This window comes from Ranitomeya imitator, chromosome 2 (genome assembly GCF_032444005.1).
Source record: "Ranitomeya imitator isolate aRanImi1 chromosome 2, aRanImi1.pri, whole genome shotgun sequence".
NCBI lineage: Eukaryota > Metazoa > Chordata > Amphibia > Anura > Dendrobatidae > Ranitomeya > Ranitomeya imitator.
Genome location: NC_091283.1, coordinates 789,907,495 through 789,926,108, shown reverse-complemented (window position 1 = coordinate 789,926,108; position 18,614 = coordinate 789,907,495). Strand labels below are relative to the sequence as shown.

General features: G+C 43.8%; 1 protein-coding gene across 1 annotated transcript in view; it reads left to right on the top strand.

Annotated features, from left to right (window-relative positions):
- The window catches only part of JMJD1C (jumonji domain containing 1C), a 262,318-nt gene that overhangs the window by 94,839 nt on the left and 148,865 nt on the right, over positions 1–18,614 (top strand). Inside the window, exon 2 of the mRNA XM_069753629.1 lies at positions 2,887–3,051. Within this exon, the coding sequence (XP_069609730.1) occupies positions 2,887–3,051 (165 nt within the window). The remainder of the gene's footprint in view (positions 1–2,886; positions 3,052–18,614) is intronic.

The window sequence follows — 18,614 nt, the reverse complement described above, 5'->3', positions numbered from 1 at the left end:
GCATTCACATGACTGTATTGCGGCCTTTTCTTTGTCTGTATTAGGCCGCCATACCTGGCCTGACAGCGGATCTCCTGACCCAAAGGAACAGCATCATAGGATTATTTTAGTGACACTACATTTGTGTCGTTTCCATACACATTAGATGTCAGCAGGATCGGACGACCATCTGATATGTATAGGGGTCTCCTGACCGACCTCTTACAGATTGTTAGCGGATATAGAGATCAAGCAGATGGAATGCAATCGCTCGATCCTTTTCGTCTGGCGGGGAGATTGGCCGCCACCATATAATTCTCATAGATAAAGCTTGAGGGTTTGGCCGATCCAGACGTTTTTGTAGACTTGGCTTTCCGTCAGCCGATGGAGGTCTAAAGTGTTTGTCAGCTTTACCTACCGTGCTCCTTGAAATTTGGTTTGGAGACTCCTTGGATGCTCTCTGGTTCATGAATGAGGCGGACGGGACATTCTGACCGCTGAAAGGAAATCTGCTATTTTCCATGTAGCGAGTAAATCGCTGCTCTCACAGACCCGTCACCATTAAAATGAATTTACTGCTTGATTATGTATGTATTCATTCTCTGTCCCTGACCCCTCCATGTTCCTAAGGACGATGGAGGCTTTCTGCCGGCATGATGGCTGTGCTGCTCTTCTCCGCCGAGCTTTGCCAAGGCTTTCCCTTAGATTTAGAAGAGCTATTTTCAGTCTGTGCCCAGAGGGACGTTTGGCCGGCCTCGTAGACTCTTGCTAATGCATTCAGTCTCCTTGCTAGACAAATGATACCGAAGGGAACCCATTGCTAATTCTCAGCATCCCTGTTTGGCAATCCGTCTGAATATGTATAATTTTGTGTGATTTTGCAATTTGAAGCGACATGTCAGGCTTGTTGTTAATATTGAAGGAAACAATGACTAATTGGCCTTAATTACTCTGACACCATATGACTTTGTATTGACCCCTGATGCGGAGATTTCGGGTTGCTGCAGCGGTGTTGAAACAGTATTCTTTCGTGTAATAGGATTGTGAACGTGAAGCAGCTTGATTTTTATAGCCTTTTGCCTACACTAACCACCATAGTTTACACTGTCAGCTGGTTCCATGAGCTGGTGGTATGTGCCAGAGCCCCCTAGGTATGTGCAGAGTATTCCTCCATAGAAGCTCTGCACATCAGCGCACGGCGTGCCCACTGATCCATAGAGGCCACCATAGGGATGCTTTCACCTCCATAAGGCCAGAATGTGTGCGTGAGTCTCGAAAATGTCTACTGATGCAATAAAGTATAGAAATTTACAGCACACTCAATTCTGGTATGTTGCAAAAAAGGGGGTTGTGCCAAATTTATTCAAATACAATATACAAAAAGTTGCCACATTGAAACTTGTAGAGAGAACCCAACGTTTCGACCCTCCCGGGTCTTATTCATGGGGTTGCTAGGAAAGTAAAAAACAACAGTATAAGCAACTGTCTGTAATATAGCAACATTATAGACACTGGTAACAAAATCAGATAGGACAAAATAGCACAAAATAACACAAATTAACAAAACAAAATAACAATATAACACCAAAAGAATATAGGGATAAGATTAAAAACAGGCAGCCAGAGGTGGTGAAGGACTGGCAATCGGAAGCAACGGGAATCAGCATCTGTCGATAAGCTAAGTCAGGTGAGATAAAATGCATTTTAATTACCTCTGATCCTTGGTATATCTATACAAAACAGTGGCAGTGGTAGAGGATAAATAAGCGATCCCTTCCAGGTATGACCTGTCATTATGATAAGATGTAAATTATATTAGACTACATGAATAAATAGTATGTATGCAAAAAATCTTGTTGGTATCGGTTGACAAGTTTCAATGTGGCAACTTTTTGTATATTGTATTTGAATAAATTTGGCACAACCCCCTTTTTTGCAACATACCAGAATTGAGTGTGCGGTAAATTTCTATACTTGATTGACTAAGACCACATGGTCCGTTTTACCAGCACCTCCGTGTCCCAGACTCGAGTGCACACCATTATTCCTACGTTACTGATGCAATAATGAAGCTTATCTGTAGATGAACTGTCTGATAAGTACCAGTAATCTATCTTTTTGGGAACTTTTTTTTTTCCCTATTGGAACCATTTGCTTTGTCAAGAAAAAGAAAAATGATTTCTTCCGTACTTGGTTGGCAGTCTAATAGGTTTAGGGCTTGTAGAACATGGTGGGGCAACCCTTTTTTTATTATTATTATTATTTTATTTATTTTTTTGTTGTCTTGTATTGTCTGAGCAGTGGGGAGAAGCTCCTGCTGCAAACCACTGTCTTATAGACAAACCCAAGACAGAGGATATTTCCATCCCATACATTTCACCCTCTCCTACTGATCCCTATGAACCACTCGCAGTCAAAGATGACAGCCAAATATTTGTCTATGGCTGACCATCTAATGTATGAGATGTTTGGCCAGCTTTGCTTGTTGAAAGTGGGGTGGGAAAGCTTTAGGAACAGCTGACAATCAAACACTGCCGAAATCTAGTAGAAGTGTATACAAAGGTTTGGAACACAGGTTTAGTAGGAAAGCCGTCTATATTTATTTATTTCTAAAGTAATTTACAAAAAAAAAATCTCCATGATCCATGATTTTGCCTTTTATTCTGCACTGTTGTTCGTGTTTTACCCCATGTAGGAATGATATCTTCTACTTTTAATACTTGTCAACAGTTTTGAACCAAGATGCTCGTTGCTTTCCAAGCACTAATTCCATGTATGTATGATGAAGGCTTTAACCCCTCGTCGCTGATATGTATTGCTGGTAATGTAGATGACCACGTGTGCTGCAGTCTATGGCAGCAGCGCTCGCTCTACATGACTCTTACTGTGTTTTGTTTTTCTTTTTAGGTATATGTGGAATTTGATGACTTAGAATGGGATAAGCGAGAATGGGTGAAAGTGTATGAAGATTTTGCAGCCTTTTTTGTGGAGTTCCAGCTGGTCTGGGCCAAGAAGAAAGACCCCAGCCAGGCTCAGGGATCAAAGGTCAAGCAAGTCCAGTGGCCTGCTTTGGTAAGAGGGGATTTTAACTACAGTTCTTCAATGCCGCCTTTCAGTTTTTGCTCCTGGGTGTTTGTTTTTTCACAGTTTTGCTTTGCAGTATGTAACTGATAGAAATGTCTAAATGTTTAAAATATTTTGAATCCGCCAAAGTGTAAGGTACGGACATCTCCTGTGTTTGTCTGGTTTTGCAGCTGGTGCTCTCAGAGGCACCATGTCTAAATATTCCCCTTTTATGCAGTTGACCTTTGAACTACTGACCCATACTTTGCTGCCACTACCTCTTGCTGTGTCCCCTGCTTCCCCACCCTAAATGGTATTTATCTCCTATGCAGTAAATGCCCCAATTTCATCAGTGGGGTCCGATGGCTGAGTGGTGCAGTCCTCTGCTCGTATTTTGGGAGCAGCGTCACTTACACTGTTCGTTCTCCAGAGCCCAGGGCTTCCCACAGTAAGTTCTCCACTGCTTGGAAAGTGATGGCTGCTTATTCTTATAATAAGGGGAAACCCTAAACTGCCAAACAGAGGGCATGAATAAAAGCACTTTCCCTTGGGGTATGACATTATTCCACCCCCAGCCAGCTGCTCTGCTGCGTCAGAAGATCTGGGGTCTTGTCTTGTGACCTTGAACCATCTTATTGTTCGGCCACTAAAAAGCTACATTGGCACCTAAAATATTGTAATAACATTTGATAGAAGGATAACTTTTTTTTTTTTTTTTTTTTGACTGCTCAGCAAGAAATTGTAATTGCTCCTGGTGCGATTCAAGAACAGACCTGCAAAGGGGCATGAGCAATGATGTGCCTGAAGTCAGGCGGTGTCAGACATCTGCTCACAATCGGGGCTGGCCCTGCAGCTGTATGTCGGGGAGCGTGTCTTGGATGCCATCTGAAAGGGAAAGCATTTCATACGAATATTGCAAACATAATACACACAGCCTGTTTTCACCGGCGCACATGTGCGGGGATGCTTTTCTGTATCGGCAGCATCCTTTCAGATTTTGCCTGGTGCAGGTCAGGGAATGGATTAGATATAGTAACCATAGGGTGAGGAGGCATCATGCACTGTGATAAGAGGAGTATGTGGTGTTACTGATTCCTGCATGTAAGGGCTCGTTCACACCACTGTATTCTACATCCAACAAAACATCCGGTTGCGCTCTGACCAATGTCATTCTATTTGGCCAATTTTTTTTATTTGGATCGCACTCAGCCATTCAAGTCAATGAGTGCGTGGAAATCATCAGACTGCACTCGGATGACGTTTGAGTGCAATCAGATCTCTGCGGAGTGACCCAATGGAGATAATGGGGAACTTTTGGGTGTTACCAGTTGGGGGCATGTCCCTGCACATTGGCACTGTTCAGTCTGGCTGGGCACACCCTCTTGGCAGGGAGAATGATGCCTCTCATTTGTTAATGTGTTCACAATTTTGTAAGAGGAATAACAGAGGAACAGCACAATGCAGAGTTATAAGAACTGATGATCCACGGTGGTTATTTCTTGGTGGGTACTGAAATGTAACAGCGCACATGTCCTCTTTAAGAAATTCCATTATTATTGTAAAGCAAATGCCTAGGGATATAAAATTCCCACCCCCGGCAGAACAATGTATAATGGCCCTATTACACGATATAGGCGCCACCTTGTACATCCCCCACCAGACACACGATAATGGAAAAGTAAGATTCATTGTGACTTGACAAGGAAAGCAAAGATGGAATGGAAATGAGCAGCAAGGACAAAATACTAATTGCCGCTTTCTCATTGAGCCCGGTGGTACGTTGGTTCATTAGGAGGCTGCCAGTGGCAGCTCATTTACAGAGCTCCAGTAGTTGGATCATGGAGAGACATTTGCAGTGCTAGACACAGCAGGTGTGAGTCTCAAACAGGCAGTCTTTGTCGCTTTTTTCCTTTTTTTTTCTCTCCGATTGATCAGCAGGGTCTTTTCTGAATGCCCCCGGGAGTTGTTTATTACGGACCTTTCTTACATTCGCCTTTTAGTAAGTTCCTGGAGGCTCGGATCTTGTTGTGGACACCGATTGAAATGGGATATGTCATCTTTTTTCAGTGGTTTTATTAATAAAATGTCATATCGTAACTTAGTCATATGGAATAATTTCATGCAGACAGTAAAATTGGTAGTCGTGGCCCCATACTGGCAGTAGCAACATGAGAATGTTACATGGTCTTTTTTTTAATTTTTGAAATAAATAAACTTTGTAAAGGACCCTGTACACGTTAGATGTAAGTATGTCAAACAGGACAATTTTAGAGGGACATGATTATCATCTGAAGTGTATGGGGGCTTCCCAACTCTTTTTTTTTTTTTTTTTTGACAGATGACGACATGGAAGAAAAAGATTGTGTTTTCTCAATCCTTTTTATTCGCAGGGGTGGGGTGATATGTTACTGACAGGTACATTGTGGCATTAAAAGATGTCGCCCATAACACAGGAGGACATGCCATTGGTGAAACCTGTGCTTAGGAGTTATGGGGGCTACTACCACCCCAAAAGCAGGTGGCATTGCGCTCAATGATGAGCTTACCGGACTGCAAGCACCCATATATTGTTCTTGCACAGGGGTCTCTCCTATGTGTCCGATCCTGGCCCATAAGTCACATTAAGTGACAATGACTAATGTCTTCCCTGCGCTCTGTTGGAGGGACCTCGGCCCATCTCTGGACCCCCTTCTTCTTCGATCCGTCCCATCTTCAGGCGGTGTATGTGATGGATTACTTACCGTAAGTCTGAGGTTTACAGCATATTGGCTATGACACAACACACGAGATACATGGTCATCCACAAGCATCAGAACCTCTAGGCTCCGTCATTTCATGTACGTCTGGTGATGGACAACCCTCCTCGTCTTCAGGCAGCCTCTATAGACCTGGCATATGGAATTATCGGAGTTTGCCATGCTTATTATGGCCATGGTGGTGTACTGTGCAGTATAATATTATAGTGCCTACTCATAGCACATGGTTACATAGCGACACATCGTACATGTGAATTAGGGTTGTGTGTTTTTCCCAATGATGGACGAGGGAGTTGCTGATTCCCAGTTCAGGGCATCACAATTGATGAATACTTTCTGCTCCGGACCCCAATCTGATTTGATAGTTAATCTTTAACTGGGGCTATTGCTGCTGCTCGGACTTCATCATTCCAGCATATATGTGTAATTGCCTAAACGAGCTGTTGGCATTACCCCTGGTGTAGATCAGGTCTCATGCTTCTTTGTCTTCATGCTCCGTTTGTAATGCCCATTTGTCAAGTAATAATCCGATGTGAGGCCATTACCTAGGAACTCGTGTATGTGAGGAACTTCGGAGAGACTCTTTTTGCAATCTGCTTTATCTCATGAATGTCTGATATTCATAATGCTTCTGAGGGTCCGGCAGGAAAGTCTTTGACCTTTTTTATTATTCACAAAAATGATTGCTTGACATCGGGGGTCTGTACATCACTATCCAACAGAGGTAATGCCTGACTCCCCCATAAACAAATTAGCCAAGCATGCATTTGTGCGCAGAATGCCTGCGGGGAATTGTAAGATTGGGGGTGATATCAGCAAGTGTCTGTAGCTGCTAGGAAAAGTCTTTTATTGGAACAGTAATTGGAGGGATAACAAAAAAGAGAGACCAGGCCGCTGGGTTTCAACATGCTTGGGCCAGGAAGTTTTTGGTCAGGAGAAATTGAAGATGTGTGGGCATCGTGTAGGTTTTCCCTTCCTTATAAGTAATAGTCACTGGGCTCAGTAAAAAAAAAAACTAAAGCAACAAATTAAATATAAAAATTCTAGTGGCTTCCTGAACTGGTGCTTCTCCTCTGCACTCTGCTGTGTCTCAGGACATCAGAGGACGCTGCAGCCGATCAGCTGCCCATTAACAATTCGTTAATAATCAATGGAAATTCCATCAAGGTTAGATATAACGCCCAGGACAGCTTCTCTGATGCAGGACAGCTGATGGATTTGCTTTGGTCCGTGTGCGATCTCTGTATGTACGTTTTCACACTGACGACCCCTATTTTCCATTGAAGCTGGCCGGAAGATCAGCTGCTCACCGATGTCCTGCTTTAGAAATCTGCGATCAGCTGTTTTTTGCCAGGGAAGCTCAGGCCGGTCATTTATTGTGTCCACTACAATAGAAGCATAGTATTACACGCTCATCATTCAAAGTAATGGCCGTCCACAGGGAACATAGCCTCTGCTGCTATGGTTGGTTGGGATTTTTCTTTTTGTTTCTTCCTCCCCCAGAAGTATCCTGATTTTTTTTTTTTTTTTTTTTTTTTTTTAGGCCTTGTTCACATCTTATGTACACACATGATGTATTTAGCATACGTGCTCGCTGTGTAAATGCCCTTCATTATTCACCCAATGAAAGCAAAAAGAGCACTAGACCGGCCTTAACCATGGGGCTCTGCAAAAATTGGACACAATTTGGTAAACTTATTCTTTTACATTGTGGACAGTGGACAAAGTGTGGCACTATACAGCTGTACCATGGCAAGGTTTGGAGGTATATGAATGGCCTCTGATCTGAGGCTATGGTGAGATGTGATCAGCGCTTTAGTATCTCCGATTGTGTCTTTTATTTTGTCTTTTGTTTCTTTTATCATTTGATCCTCAGTGATTATTTAAGTCAAAGTCAATGAGACTTCCCCACATACAATGGTGCAGATGTGGGAAGGAAGTCGTGCTGCAGAGTATCTCTTGTGTTGTGAATATAAAGGCCCCGCAGTATAGTGGGAAGCGCTATTATAATGGCGTATGTGTTCTCATGATTCCACACCACAAGGACCTTGGCTTGTATTATGTGTCTGCAGAGAAGTGGGCTTTCTATGGATTTAGTTGCTTTGGAAACAGATATTGCATATTCCGGCTTTATCCACAGATGTTAGACGCAGCAGGACGAAATCATGGACACCGAGGAGCTGAACATGTGAATCTGCTGCTAAAGAGGCCGTAGAGGCGGGCGCCACAGCTGTAGTGGTGTGTATTGGGGTATTGCCTTCTTGGATCCCTCCATTGGCCTAATTATTGCTAGTGAATATTTGTTTTCTAATATTCTAATGAAGATTGTTATGAAACTGTTTTTGTTAGTTTCTGTAATTGTTTCCCTTAATTTGTTTTTGTTTGTTTTTTAAACAAGACACAATTGTCATCTGTTTGTGAAAGGTTTCATGGGGCTGGAAAATCTTTTTAATGAGGTTTAATGAGAATGTTGAACTCTTGACCATGGGAAAATTTAGGCTGAATAGGTTTTTATTGGGAGATTATATTTTTACTGTGTAAAACATTTTAAGTTTGTTTACTCGCCATATTATTTTCGCATCATTCCCATTCTGCCATTATGCTTAGGCTTTCCATTGGATTCTCTCCTCTTACGGTAAATGGGTAAAATTACAAAGCGCGTGAAAAAAATTAGCAACTTGGCAATTTACTTGTTATCAATTCTCTCCATTCTGATAAATAGATTTTTAATTGTGTAGCTTACGGCTTTTTGTCTCAGTTACTGCCACCGCTGCAGTCGCAATAGTGGCCTGTCTCCAAGGCAGAAGGAGCGCAGCATTTACAAGATCTTTGATCCAGATTCAGGGACCCTACACTCCTCTAATGCTTTATAAAACTCCGGAGAACGGAGAACAAATGGAAGTTTTGTATAAAAAGTGAACAAACTTTATTTATACCAATACAAAGAGTTTAAAAACAAGCACATACCAGGTAATGAAAGTGCTAACAAACAAAAGACACCAGATTTTTAAGGTCTACAGCACAAAAATTAGTGTGTCATGATATAAGTATAATATTTAAGGTGCAGACAAAAGAAACTCCTATATAGTATCCAAAGCAGTATAACTCTCGTTAATGATAACCCTCATTTTAATACCATACTCCCTCATTAGTAACAACCTGAGGGGATTTCATATCTAGGTACACCAGTTTGAATGAGGCATGCGACCATAATATGTGCCCAACTCCGTGGACCTAAAGATAGGAACAACATGTCTCACCTGGTGCTGGGAAGACCACTGCACGCACCCCGACGCGCGTTTCGCCGCTGTCAGCCTCGCTTTCTCAAGGGGAAGTGTGACTAATGCTGCATCTACTAGCAGTCTCCGTGAGCACAGTGCAGGACCGTGAAACAACCATACCACTGGTCTGAACTGTCAATCAATCCGCAGCGCACTGTCCCCGGCAAGCAGAAGCCATGAAGGGGCTGGTGCACTTCTTAAACTATGTGATACACTTTAAAGGGTTGTATCTGTCAATGTCCGTAAACCACAGTAAGCACATTGTCATTCAGCCCTCTTGGTCTATTCTGCTGGAGACCATTTACAAGTTGGCCATTCCTTTTTTTATTGATGGTCTAACCTTAGGATAGGTTATCAATATCTGATGGGTGAGGGTGCAGTACCTGACCTCGGCTGCTATAGAGATGATGGAGCTGCTATGTTCTCAGGGTAGGCCATTATTAAAAAAGCGCAATAGTGGCCAATCTGTTTATCAGGCAGCGGACAACAAGTTAGACAGGAGGGAGACACTTGGTGGCTGGTACATTGAACTGATTTCTTTTTTTTTTTTTTGTGGGGTGAAATCTTTCTTTGCTTTTTTGTTAGTGATTACATTGGCCATGAAGCAAGTTTAGCAAATGATCAGATGCCCACAATGACAATGTGATTGGTAGAGTCAGTGACTGCTCCTTGCATTGCAGCATGGGAACGTACAGAATCGCGGTGGTTGTGAAAGATTATTATTGGCGCTGAGGTTTTTGGCACTTATCTGGAGTATGACACGTTCTGCGGAGGTGAAGGTTGTTACCACTGAATGGCAAAGGTGGCCTGGATGGAAATATCGGCGTAGTTATCAGACACCACTTTCTAATCCATGCCATAAACATTTCTATTGTTGACGACCTGTAGAGAAGGAAAGGAGCGTGTCCGTCATGAGCGTCCTCGTGCAGTTTACCCACTTGGTTAATAAATGACTGGCCCATCTGTTGTACACACCGTTCTGATCAGAGCTGTCGGGTCATTGATCTGAAGATAGGTTTCATGTGAAAATGAAATTTAGGTCAACAATGAAGGAAAAAAAAAATTTCCACTAGCAAACACAATCCAGATTATCCAGAAAGCAAAACATGGCAATATGGTTCTCACATGATGTCACCACGTGCAACAGATGGATAGATGGTTTTCTCCTATATATCCATCTATCGATCGATCTATAGATAGATCTATCTTTATCCACACGTGATGTTGCTGGATTGTTCCCCACTTTTATCCACACATACGGGTTTATTGGAAGGTTTGTTTTGTATCGGACCCCCCAGTCATCTTCACATCTAGCTGTATGTTCAGCGGTAGCATTATATGGAACTGTGCGGGTTGTTTTATTGTCTTCTCAGTGCGGTTAGCATTAGATTTTGGTCTGAGTCAGATACAGGAAGATCTCCATGCCAAATCGGTTTGCATCAGCCTGTGAGGAGGAATGAATAATGTACGAGCTCCAACACTCCTTTTCCAGGCACTTGGTGAATAATTAAAGGGCACACTTTTTCCTACACTGTCCTTAGCACACTTGCTCTGCGAGTTCTCCGCGCCAGTTCGTGTTCTTTCTCCTCTTGAGGTTCAACCATATTTCCGTATCAGGACGGACCCTCTCGGGCCACCATGGACTGTGGTAATGAGTGCTTTGCCTAGGTAAGAGTCAGTGGTCTTTGTATGGAGGGCTTTCCAGGCTTGACCTGCAGTCACTTGAGCTCAGACTAGAGTGCAGCTGAGGCTTCAATTGTCTTGTTTTGTTGCTATGGGGGGGGGGGGGGACACAGGACCCTTCATTTTGGCTACAGCTGGGGGGGGGGGGGGGGGTATAGGTCAGTTCCCTGATCTTCTAAGAGTTAAGAAATCTATTTAACAGATGGATAATCATTAGTTTAAATGTCCATATTGATTTTCCATGTTTCTGTTCTGTTCCATTTCAGGATTTTATGCCCCAATATAGTTGTTTGCTGACTGAGGGGCTGCATTGATTATTATGGGGTCAGTCTGATTTCCATTTAGTGTCCGTTTTATAGAACAGAAGAGAAAGCTCTGCATGCTGCACAATATCTTCTGTTGTAAATCCGGACAAAACAGCATTTGTCTTGACCCTCTTGTTATCGTTCCTCAATAAAGCACTGTTCCCCTGCCCCCTGGTTTTGGGCTGGCTGGAGGGGAAGAGGGTGCGCTCCTGTCGATGGACAGTAAAGACTGATGGCTTGGCTGCGCTGCCGGCCCGTACTGTGCGCTGCCGGCCCGTACTGTGCGCCGCCGGCCCGTACTGTGCGCCGCCGGCCCGTACTGTGCGCCGCCGGCCCGTACTGTGCGCCGCCGGCCCGTACTGTGTGCTCCCAGAGATGGAGCTTTGCCTCTGTAGCATCGGAGGAGTGCAGAGGCATTGCAACTGTATGGATCCTGCCATCTTCAGAGCAGCGCATGCAGGCTCTTAAGTAAAGAGCTTGTAAGCACATGCTGCGTGCCTAGGAAACCAGCCACCTCTGATAGACTGCAAAGGTGACCAATAACTACGGTAACAAGCTGTAAACTAGGGATTTTTAATACCCATAAAGTTCTTGAAAATGTAGAGAATTTTGACCGTAGTTATGTTTTCAAAAGCGCTTCTCAGATTGATTTAATTTGAAGATGAGACTGACCCTTTAAGTGAGTTTATAGCCTGTGCGTTTTAAAGGAGAGGTTTATTCACATCCTGCTATCTGCTATGAAGTGTATTATTTTCTTACAGACTCCATCAGGTGTAGTAAGACGTCTCTGCTCCCTAGGAGCCGTATGGTCACTTGCAATGCTTGGGGTGAGAACATGGAAATTTTGAAGTAGTTTAAGAGCTTTTGGAGAGGTTGTTCAAACATCCTTGAACAGGCAACGGCCTGCCCTGACTATTGCTTCAATCACCGCATTAGGTCACTCGCCTCCAGGAGAACAATGTCTGATTGGCATTTGTGCTCCCGAGTAGGAGAACATGTTAGACGTTGTAGCTTCAGAGCTGTAGAGAATTCCTGGAGGCTCAGGGCCTGGGTCAGCAATGTCCGCTTCATCCCACCTTTGTCAACCTGTACAATTATCCTATCTAATGAGCAGATGTTTATTTTAATGATGGAAACATTTGATGGAATATTCATTACATGTGAATAGATGGCAGGATAATTATTGTGGGGTCTCCCCCATCCTAAGCATGTAGTGGCACCGCAACGGTTTAGGTCTTTAATGGTATTTTCTCATTCATTGCTTAAACCCCGGATCGGTGCTGACCCCAACAAGTTATAATGTAGAGGCATATCTACTATGTGGGTTTCAAGGTTTGGGAATGAGAGGTCATATAGGGAGACTCCTTGAAATTCCGCCATGTAAGGGAGGTTTGGGAAGGGGCTGTTATGGGTGGTCCGGTGTTTTTCGCATCGTCTGGTTTCCAGCCCTCGGTGCTGATGACATCTACTATGCACATAGCTATCCTCTTGGCATTGGCAGAATCCTTTAGTTGGTACCTTTTTAGTCTCTTGCCTTACATATACATCCATAATTCTAGTATATCTGTTATAGAGACCCACAATTAGTTTTACTGTTGTGCAGTTTTGTGGTTCCTCGGGATTACTCTTTTTGGATGATGCAGTTTGTAGTGCGGTCTTCACAGCTTTCCATTCCACATGCTGCAAAGTAATCATCAGCCTTGTTCTGAATGAACAATCAGTCTGACACATTGTGGATGATGTGGCTCCACGAAAGCTCTGAGGTCATTATCCAAACCAAGAAATTCTGCCCAGACAGCTCTGCCCTTGTGTGAATCATGCAGCTTCTCCGAGCCAAGATTTTCTGAATCTGAAGTCTGGGAGGCCAAGGCTCTGCAGTCTCGACATCTCGTGCCGGATTTTATATGTGGAAGCGACGTGTTATTCAGCGCTGTATAAACAACCGCTGCGGATATTGTATTTATTTACCCTCACTTTACTAACCGCACCGTATTCGGGAGGCCGCTCTCTGATGTTCATTACTGTTACCTACTATTGTCTCATAAAGGGAACCCTGTACTAGGATTGGGTCCACGTCATGCTTTACATGGGTAAGGTTTAGAAAGATGTGTGTTGGACAGATGGAGCTGCGAGCAATGTGCCTGTGCCATTTGCTGCTAGACTTATATATTACAGTGATAAGTCTAAGGGGTATCGTTCCTCCTTATGGAGAGTGACATATCATCTCTGGCTTGTCAAGGTAAGGAGGCTTATTCGCCGTGCAATGCTCCTCTGGGAAATATAATATGCAAATTGCCTCTTCTGAGTAAAAGAGGACTTAAACTCTATAGCGCCACCTGTTGGAAGTAGTTGACTTAGGATAAAAGCCAAATCAATATCTCAATTCGCAGACACGGTGTTTCGGGCTGTTGGCCCTCGTCAGTGCGAAGTCATAGTCATATTGCACGACTCGTTAAAGGGTTGATTGTGACTTGTAGGATCGCTACTTCCAACAGGTGGCGCTATAGTTTAAGTCCTCTTTTACTCAGAAGAGGCAATTTGCAAGTGATAAGTCTGAGAGACAAGTCCAGAGGCAGCGGGCACATGCGTAATGCTCAGTACTGAGCAGTACTTCATGCCTCTGCACATGCAAAGTGCAGAAAGGAGTAATGTCTGCTTCACCTGTGCTATGTGCGCACGTGCCTGCTGCCACAGGACTCATACCTAACTTGGGCAACACCAGGAGATGAGTGCAATAAACCCTTTTACTACCAAATTCTGAAATGGCTGCAAAACAACATGCTGATGGTTTAACATCCCCAAACCTAGTGGCACGTGCCCTTTTAAAAGAATACGGATATCAATTTAAAGGGACTCTCGTCAGCACAAAATGACTGTTCAAAGTACAGGCGCTCGGTGCACCCTTGGCTCGTTCCCACCAACTTGTTTTCTGTCTACCTCTGCCCCTCTCTGTATGAAGTCAAAGAATAGGGGATGGTGGAGAGAGCCTGAAAAAAAACCAGGTGGGAAGGTGTATGTAAATGTTTCCCCCCATGATGCACCAAACCCCTGTACTTCGTTTGAACAGTCATTTTGTGCGGACAGTCCCTTCAAAGAATGACTGTTCAAACCAAGTAAGGTGCTGAGAGAACCCGTGGTGTGGCTGGGCAGTTCTGTGTGCCTGCCCATCTATTTTTCCCCCCATCTGTCTCAACCTTTTTCTGATCCCTTTTAAAGCCAGAGCTGTCAATCCATGAAAAGTAGGTGGGAAGGTGTGCTGAACTATGTAGTCACTTCAGTGGTGTGCAAAGTGCCTGTACTTGGTTTGGACAGTCCTTCTGTACTGGAAGACTCCATTTAATATGAAATGATTACATAAACTGTTTTCTTTTAATAACCTTTAGTGAGGGTATATTTAGAGGGCAAGCGTTTGACCCTAGTCTCCTGTGGATAACCCATTGTCTGTTTGCTCGGAGTATCTAAAAGGTCTATTGTGTGTAAATGAAGCTTGGACAGATGTCACCACAACGCAAGGTCCAGATCCCTTTGATGGTCTTCATAGATGCTGTGAATACTTGACATGTAATATGCGCACTATGTTGTCCCCATGTGTGGGGTGCGGATGAATGGTCTGTGCTTGCACCGAGCCAGTATCATGGCACAGCTATGTATCTGTACTCGATGCCATGTTCTCCTTATAGACTCTCTACCAAATCCGCCTTTACCCAAGGTCTCTGGCGTCGCCCTGCTGCGATCAGTGGATTGCCAGGATGGTTCTCGTGAGGGTTGTCTGTGATGAGAAAACTGCTTTAATAGACAGTTTTGCAGTGTGGATTAGATTATGAGCAGGACATTTAGATTGTTATTGTACCTATTCCTAGATATTCGGTTTCCCTATTACATTCCAAAAAACAGTGTTCCCCTTTCTTTTGTTAAGGACCAATGTGTGAATGTTGTCTCCAAACAGCAGATAAAGCTAATTATGTACATTTTTGTCCATTTTTAGGTTCACAAAGCGGAGTGGGATTCTCCACTTGCTGGGAAGCTTTGGGCAAATCAAAGTTATAAATTGTATTATTTTTTTTTCTATTAGGTGGGGAATGATCACGTCTCCCTGCTATTAACCCCAAAGACCAGCTGTTATCTGTGGGGAATAGGTGTTCAATGTTCCTGCAGCGCTTCCATAGGGAAAACAAAGAATTACACGGTGCAAATTCATGTGACTGGTAGACTGTGAAATACAGAACACGTCCTCCGGAGTGAGGGGTGCGCTTTGTAGCCACAATGGTCAAGAGTGGGATCCTCAACATCCCCACCCCCCACCTCTTATTAACTCAGGTCCCCTAACAGGGTAAATAAAGCTGGGTTTTCTAAACTGGACAACCGCTTTAGTAGTGAAGTAGGTGAGCGTAGTCTATAGCGTGCCTTTTTTTTTTGTTTTTAACTTGATCTAGCGGATTTTAATCCATTATGTATCACTAAATAAGTTGTCTTCTAGGATAACGGATGAATGGTTTACTACGGCTTGTGTTCCATTGTTAGTGCCTATAGTAATACAGACTTCTCGGGTGCGGTAAAGGTTAATTGCCTGTACTGAAGGACATAGAACGGGGTCAGGTATTGACCGTCGCTGCCGCATTCACCACTGCACAGCGCGAATACCAATCACAATGGATTGATGAAAGCGGCTTGCAGAAAGCAATTTCCATTCCTAATGTTCACAGCCGGTGTGTTGTAGAGTGTGGAGCGTGAGTCACACTATACTGGGGGAGGACGGCGAGCGGTGTTCACTGCCGGCTCCAGAAGCGGTGCCCTGTGCCAGCCAGCGTGCAGATAACCACCACCAGACCCCGGCTAGCTTTACTCCATGCTATGCGTATAACAGATTACATTGCTGGAAATCACCTGTTAGCACCGATAAATAATCCGCCATTGCTTGGCCGACCATCCAGCGGCGGATCTCGGGTAGAACAATGCGATTGACAGTCCAGATGTGGCCATGTGCGATCAACCTCTCTCCCGACCATCAGCCGGCCGGCGCCCGCTTACACGGTGGAACGTTGGCCCAACCCGCTGATGTTGGTGACTTAAGTCTGTGTATGGGGCCTCTTGGTCTTCAAGCCCCACGCACAAACATGTGTTTGGGGAATCGGAGGGGATAGCTGCCAGCTGTTACATGTATTTGCCCATCGTTAGGTGCCCATGTACTAACATTGATGAAAATGGAGGCGTTGAGCCACCATAAAAACATTATTGGGGTAAAATTTCCAAACAATTGTTAGCTTCAGCTGATGTACTCCTCTATAACAGCCGTCCTTGTTTGCAATTTTCCCCCAATACTTGGACCAAAGATCTGTAACTTTATCCGCAAGTAAATTTACTTAAAATGTGATCAGAAGTTAATTTGTAATGTCCTCCTGAAATGTGTACAACGGTGACTACCTTGTTAGTTTTACAATATTTTGTTTCTGTCCGTATGGACTAAGTGTGTGTGGCTTTATTGGCGACTCTATTGCTCACCAGATTGCTTTTTCAGCCATTTTCTGTGATCTGTATCACCACGGCTTCCATTAAAGGCCACAGGTCTGCGCATGGGTCTGTCAAATCAGCCATGTTTTATTTTGGCAGGTTCCTGTAATAAGCTGAATGAGGCGATTTGAGACCTGACTGCAAATTAAGGTGGGATAACCCGTGACTGTGAGGCTGTTGAACCCCATCGTAGGTGGTCATTATAGTGGCTCTTCCAGCACACAACATTGGGAGGTGAGAGGTGCCGGCCTGAAATTTTCCCCATCCATGCTTAGCCTGACACTTCATATAAAAGAGCAAGCCAGCTAATTCAGAATAACCATCTAGCTTTAGGTTTGATTTATGATTTTTTTTGTACTGTTCTTGCTATAGTAATTTAATGTGTGTGAAGGTCTCCTGACACTTTTCCTGATGGCAGAATGTGAGGGAGAATAAAAGAAAGAAGAAAAAAAAAAGATCAGACATGTTGGATTTCCACATGCCCAATCCTCTATTCTCATTAGAGAGAAGCTGCCACTACAGAAGTCTATGAGAAATGTCATTATTTAGAAGTAAAGCAGGTGTCAATTATTTGCACGTCCCATTTCTTTGGCCATGATGGTGGTTTGCATGGTAGAGGGAATACCGCCTCTTGCCTCCCTGCATCCTCGGCGCTTCTTTTGATTAGCAGCCCTGGCACAATGTCATCGGGTAATTTCTGGTCACGTGTGTACTTCTGCCGGTCACATTGTATATTACTTCTCTCCCAGGATAAGCCCAATAATGTGATTAGTCTGCGTTTCTGGCAAGTTGTGGTTCTCTCCAGGGAATCTCCTGCCCAGCTCGCTGAGCACGCCCGCCATGATGTCATGCTTCCCCTGTGTCGTCTGTCATCTAGGGTGGAGGAAGCGGGTGAGGCTCGCAGATACTTGTGTGTATGTTACACCGAAGGAAGAGACCATAAAGGGAATGGATAGAAAATCTATGAATAGCTAATAGATTAGATGAGCAGAATTCTGCATTCTGGATGTAAATCACCAGTCATAGATCGCCATAGAGCTCACCATGAATGCACAAATATTTGGGCTGTGCCCAGAAATGTGGCTCTCCCGGTATTGGGCATGCTTGATATTCTCTAAGCAGATTTTCCATTATATTAGGAGGTTTTCTTGAAACGAACAAGCGTTTCTATGAGGAAGATGTGCACAATAGTGAGCCGTGCAATTAGACATATATTTAATTGACAAAGTTGCCTCGATCTCCTGTTTCTTTTCCAGGAGCGAAATTTCAGGCTCGTCTTTAACATAAGAAGCCATTCATACTGCTGTGTGTGAAGGAGGCCATCAGACCGGCCATTTTAGTAGCAGAGCCATGATGAAGAAGGGAGCTGGCTTAGCTGCTGAAATGGTCAGCCAGCCCCCTTCATTCATTGTCTTTTATTGAACATCTCCCTACTTGGAGATTGGGAGATCAGGACACATTTGTTAATTGAAGTGCTATTAATATTTTTTCTAACTCAACAACCCCATTAACAGAGTTGTAAACCTTGATAAATCCTTTCTATTAAAAGGATGTCCAATAATGAGCTGATCACAAGCCTATTCTACCGCTGGGACTTGCAGTGCTCAGCAGTAATCTGAGCGGGAACCTGGCAATAAGTGCTTCACTTTCCTACAGTGCCTCCACAGGGGAAATGAAGTATTACACCATTTCCATTAAGAATAATTGGCTTTTCATCTCATGTATGGTAGATAGGGCTTGTGTTACTAAATGTGATAGTAAACTCTTAAAAAGGCCCAGAATATGAAGCAAATACTGCCGCAGGGAACACTTCTGCCTCTCGCTGTTATCACGGCGTCGGCGTCTTTATTCCCTTCCAGCCCCAGAAGAAATTCCATTAGTTCATGATAACCTTTGGAGTCAATCTGAGAAACCTCAAATTTTTATGAAATAACCAAGCGGAAGAATAAGTAAAAAGTTAGAACACATGGAAGAGTGGAGACTTCACACAATGGCTCAGTTCATTGTCTGACAAGCTGGGATTTTTCTTTTCTGTATCC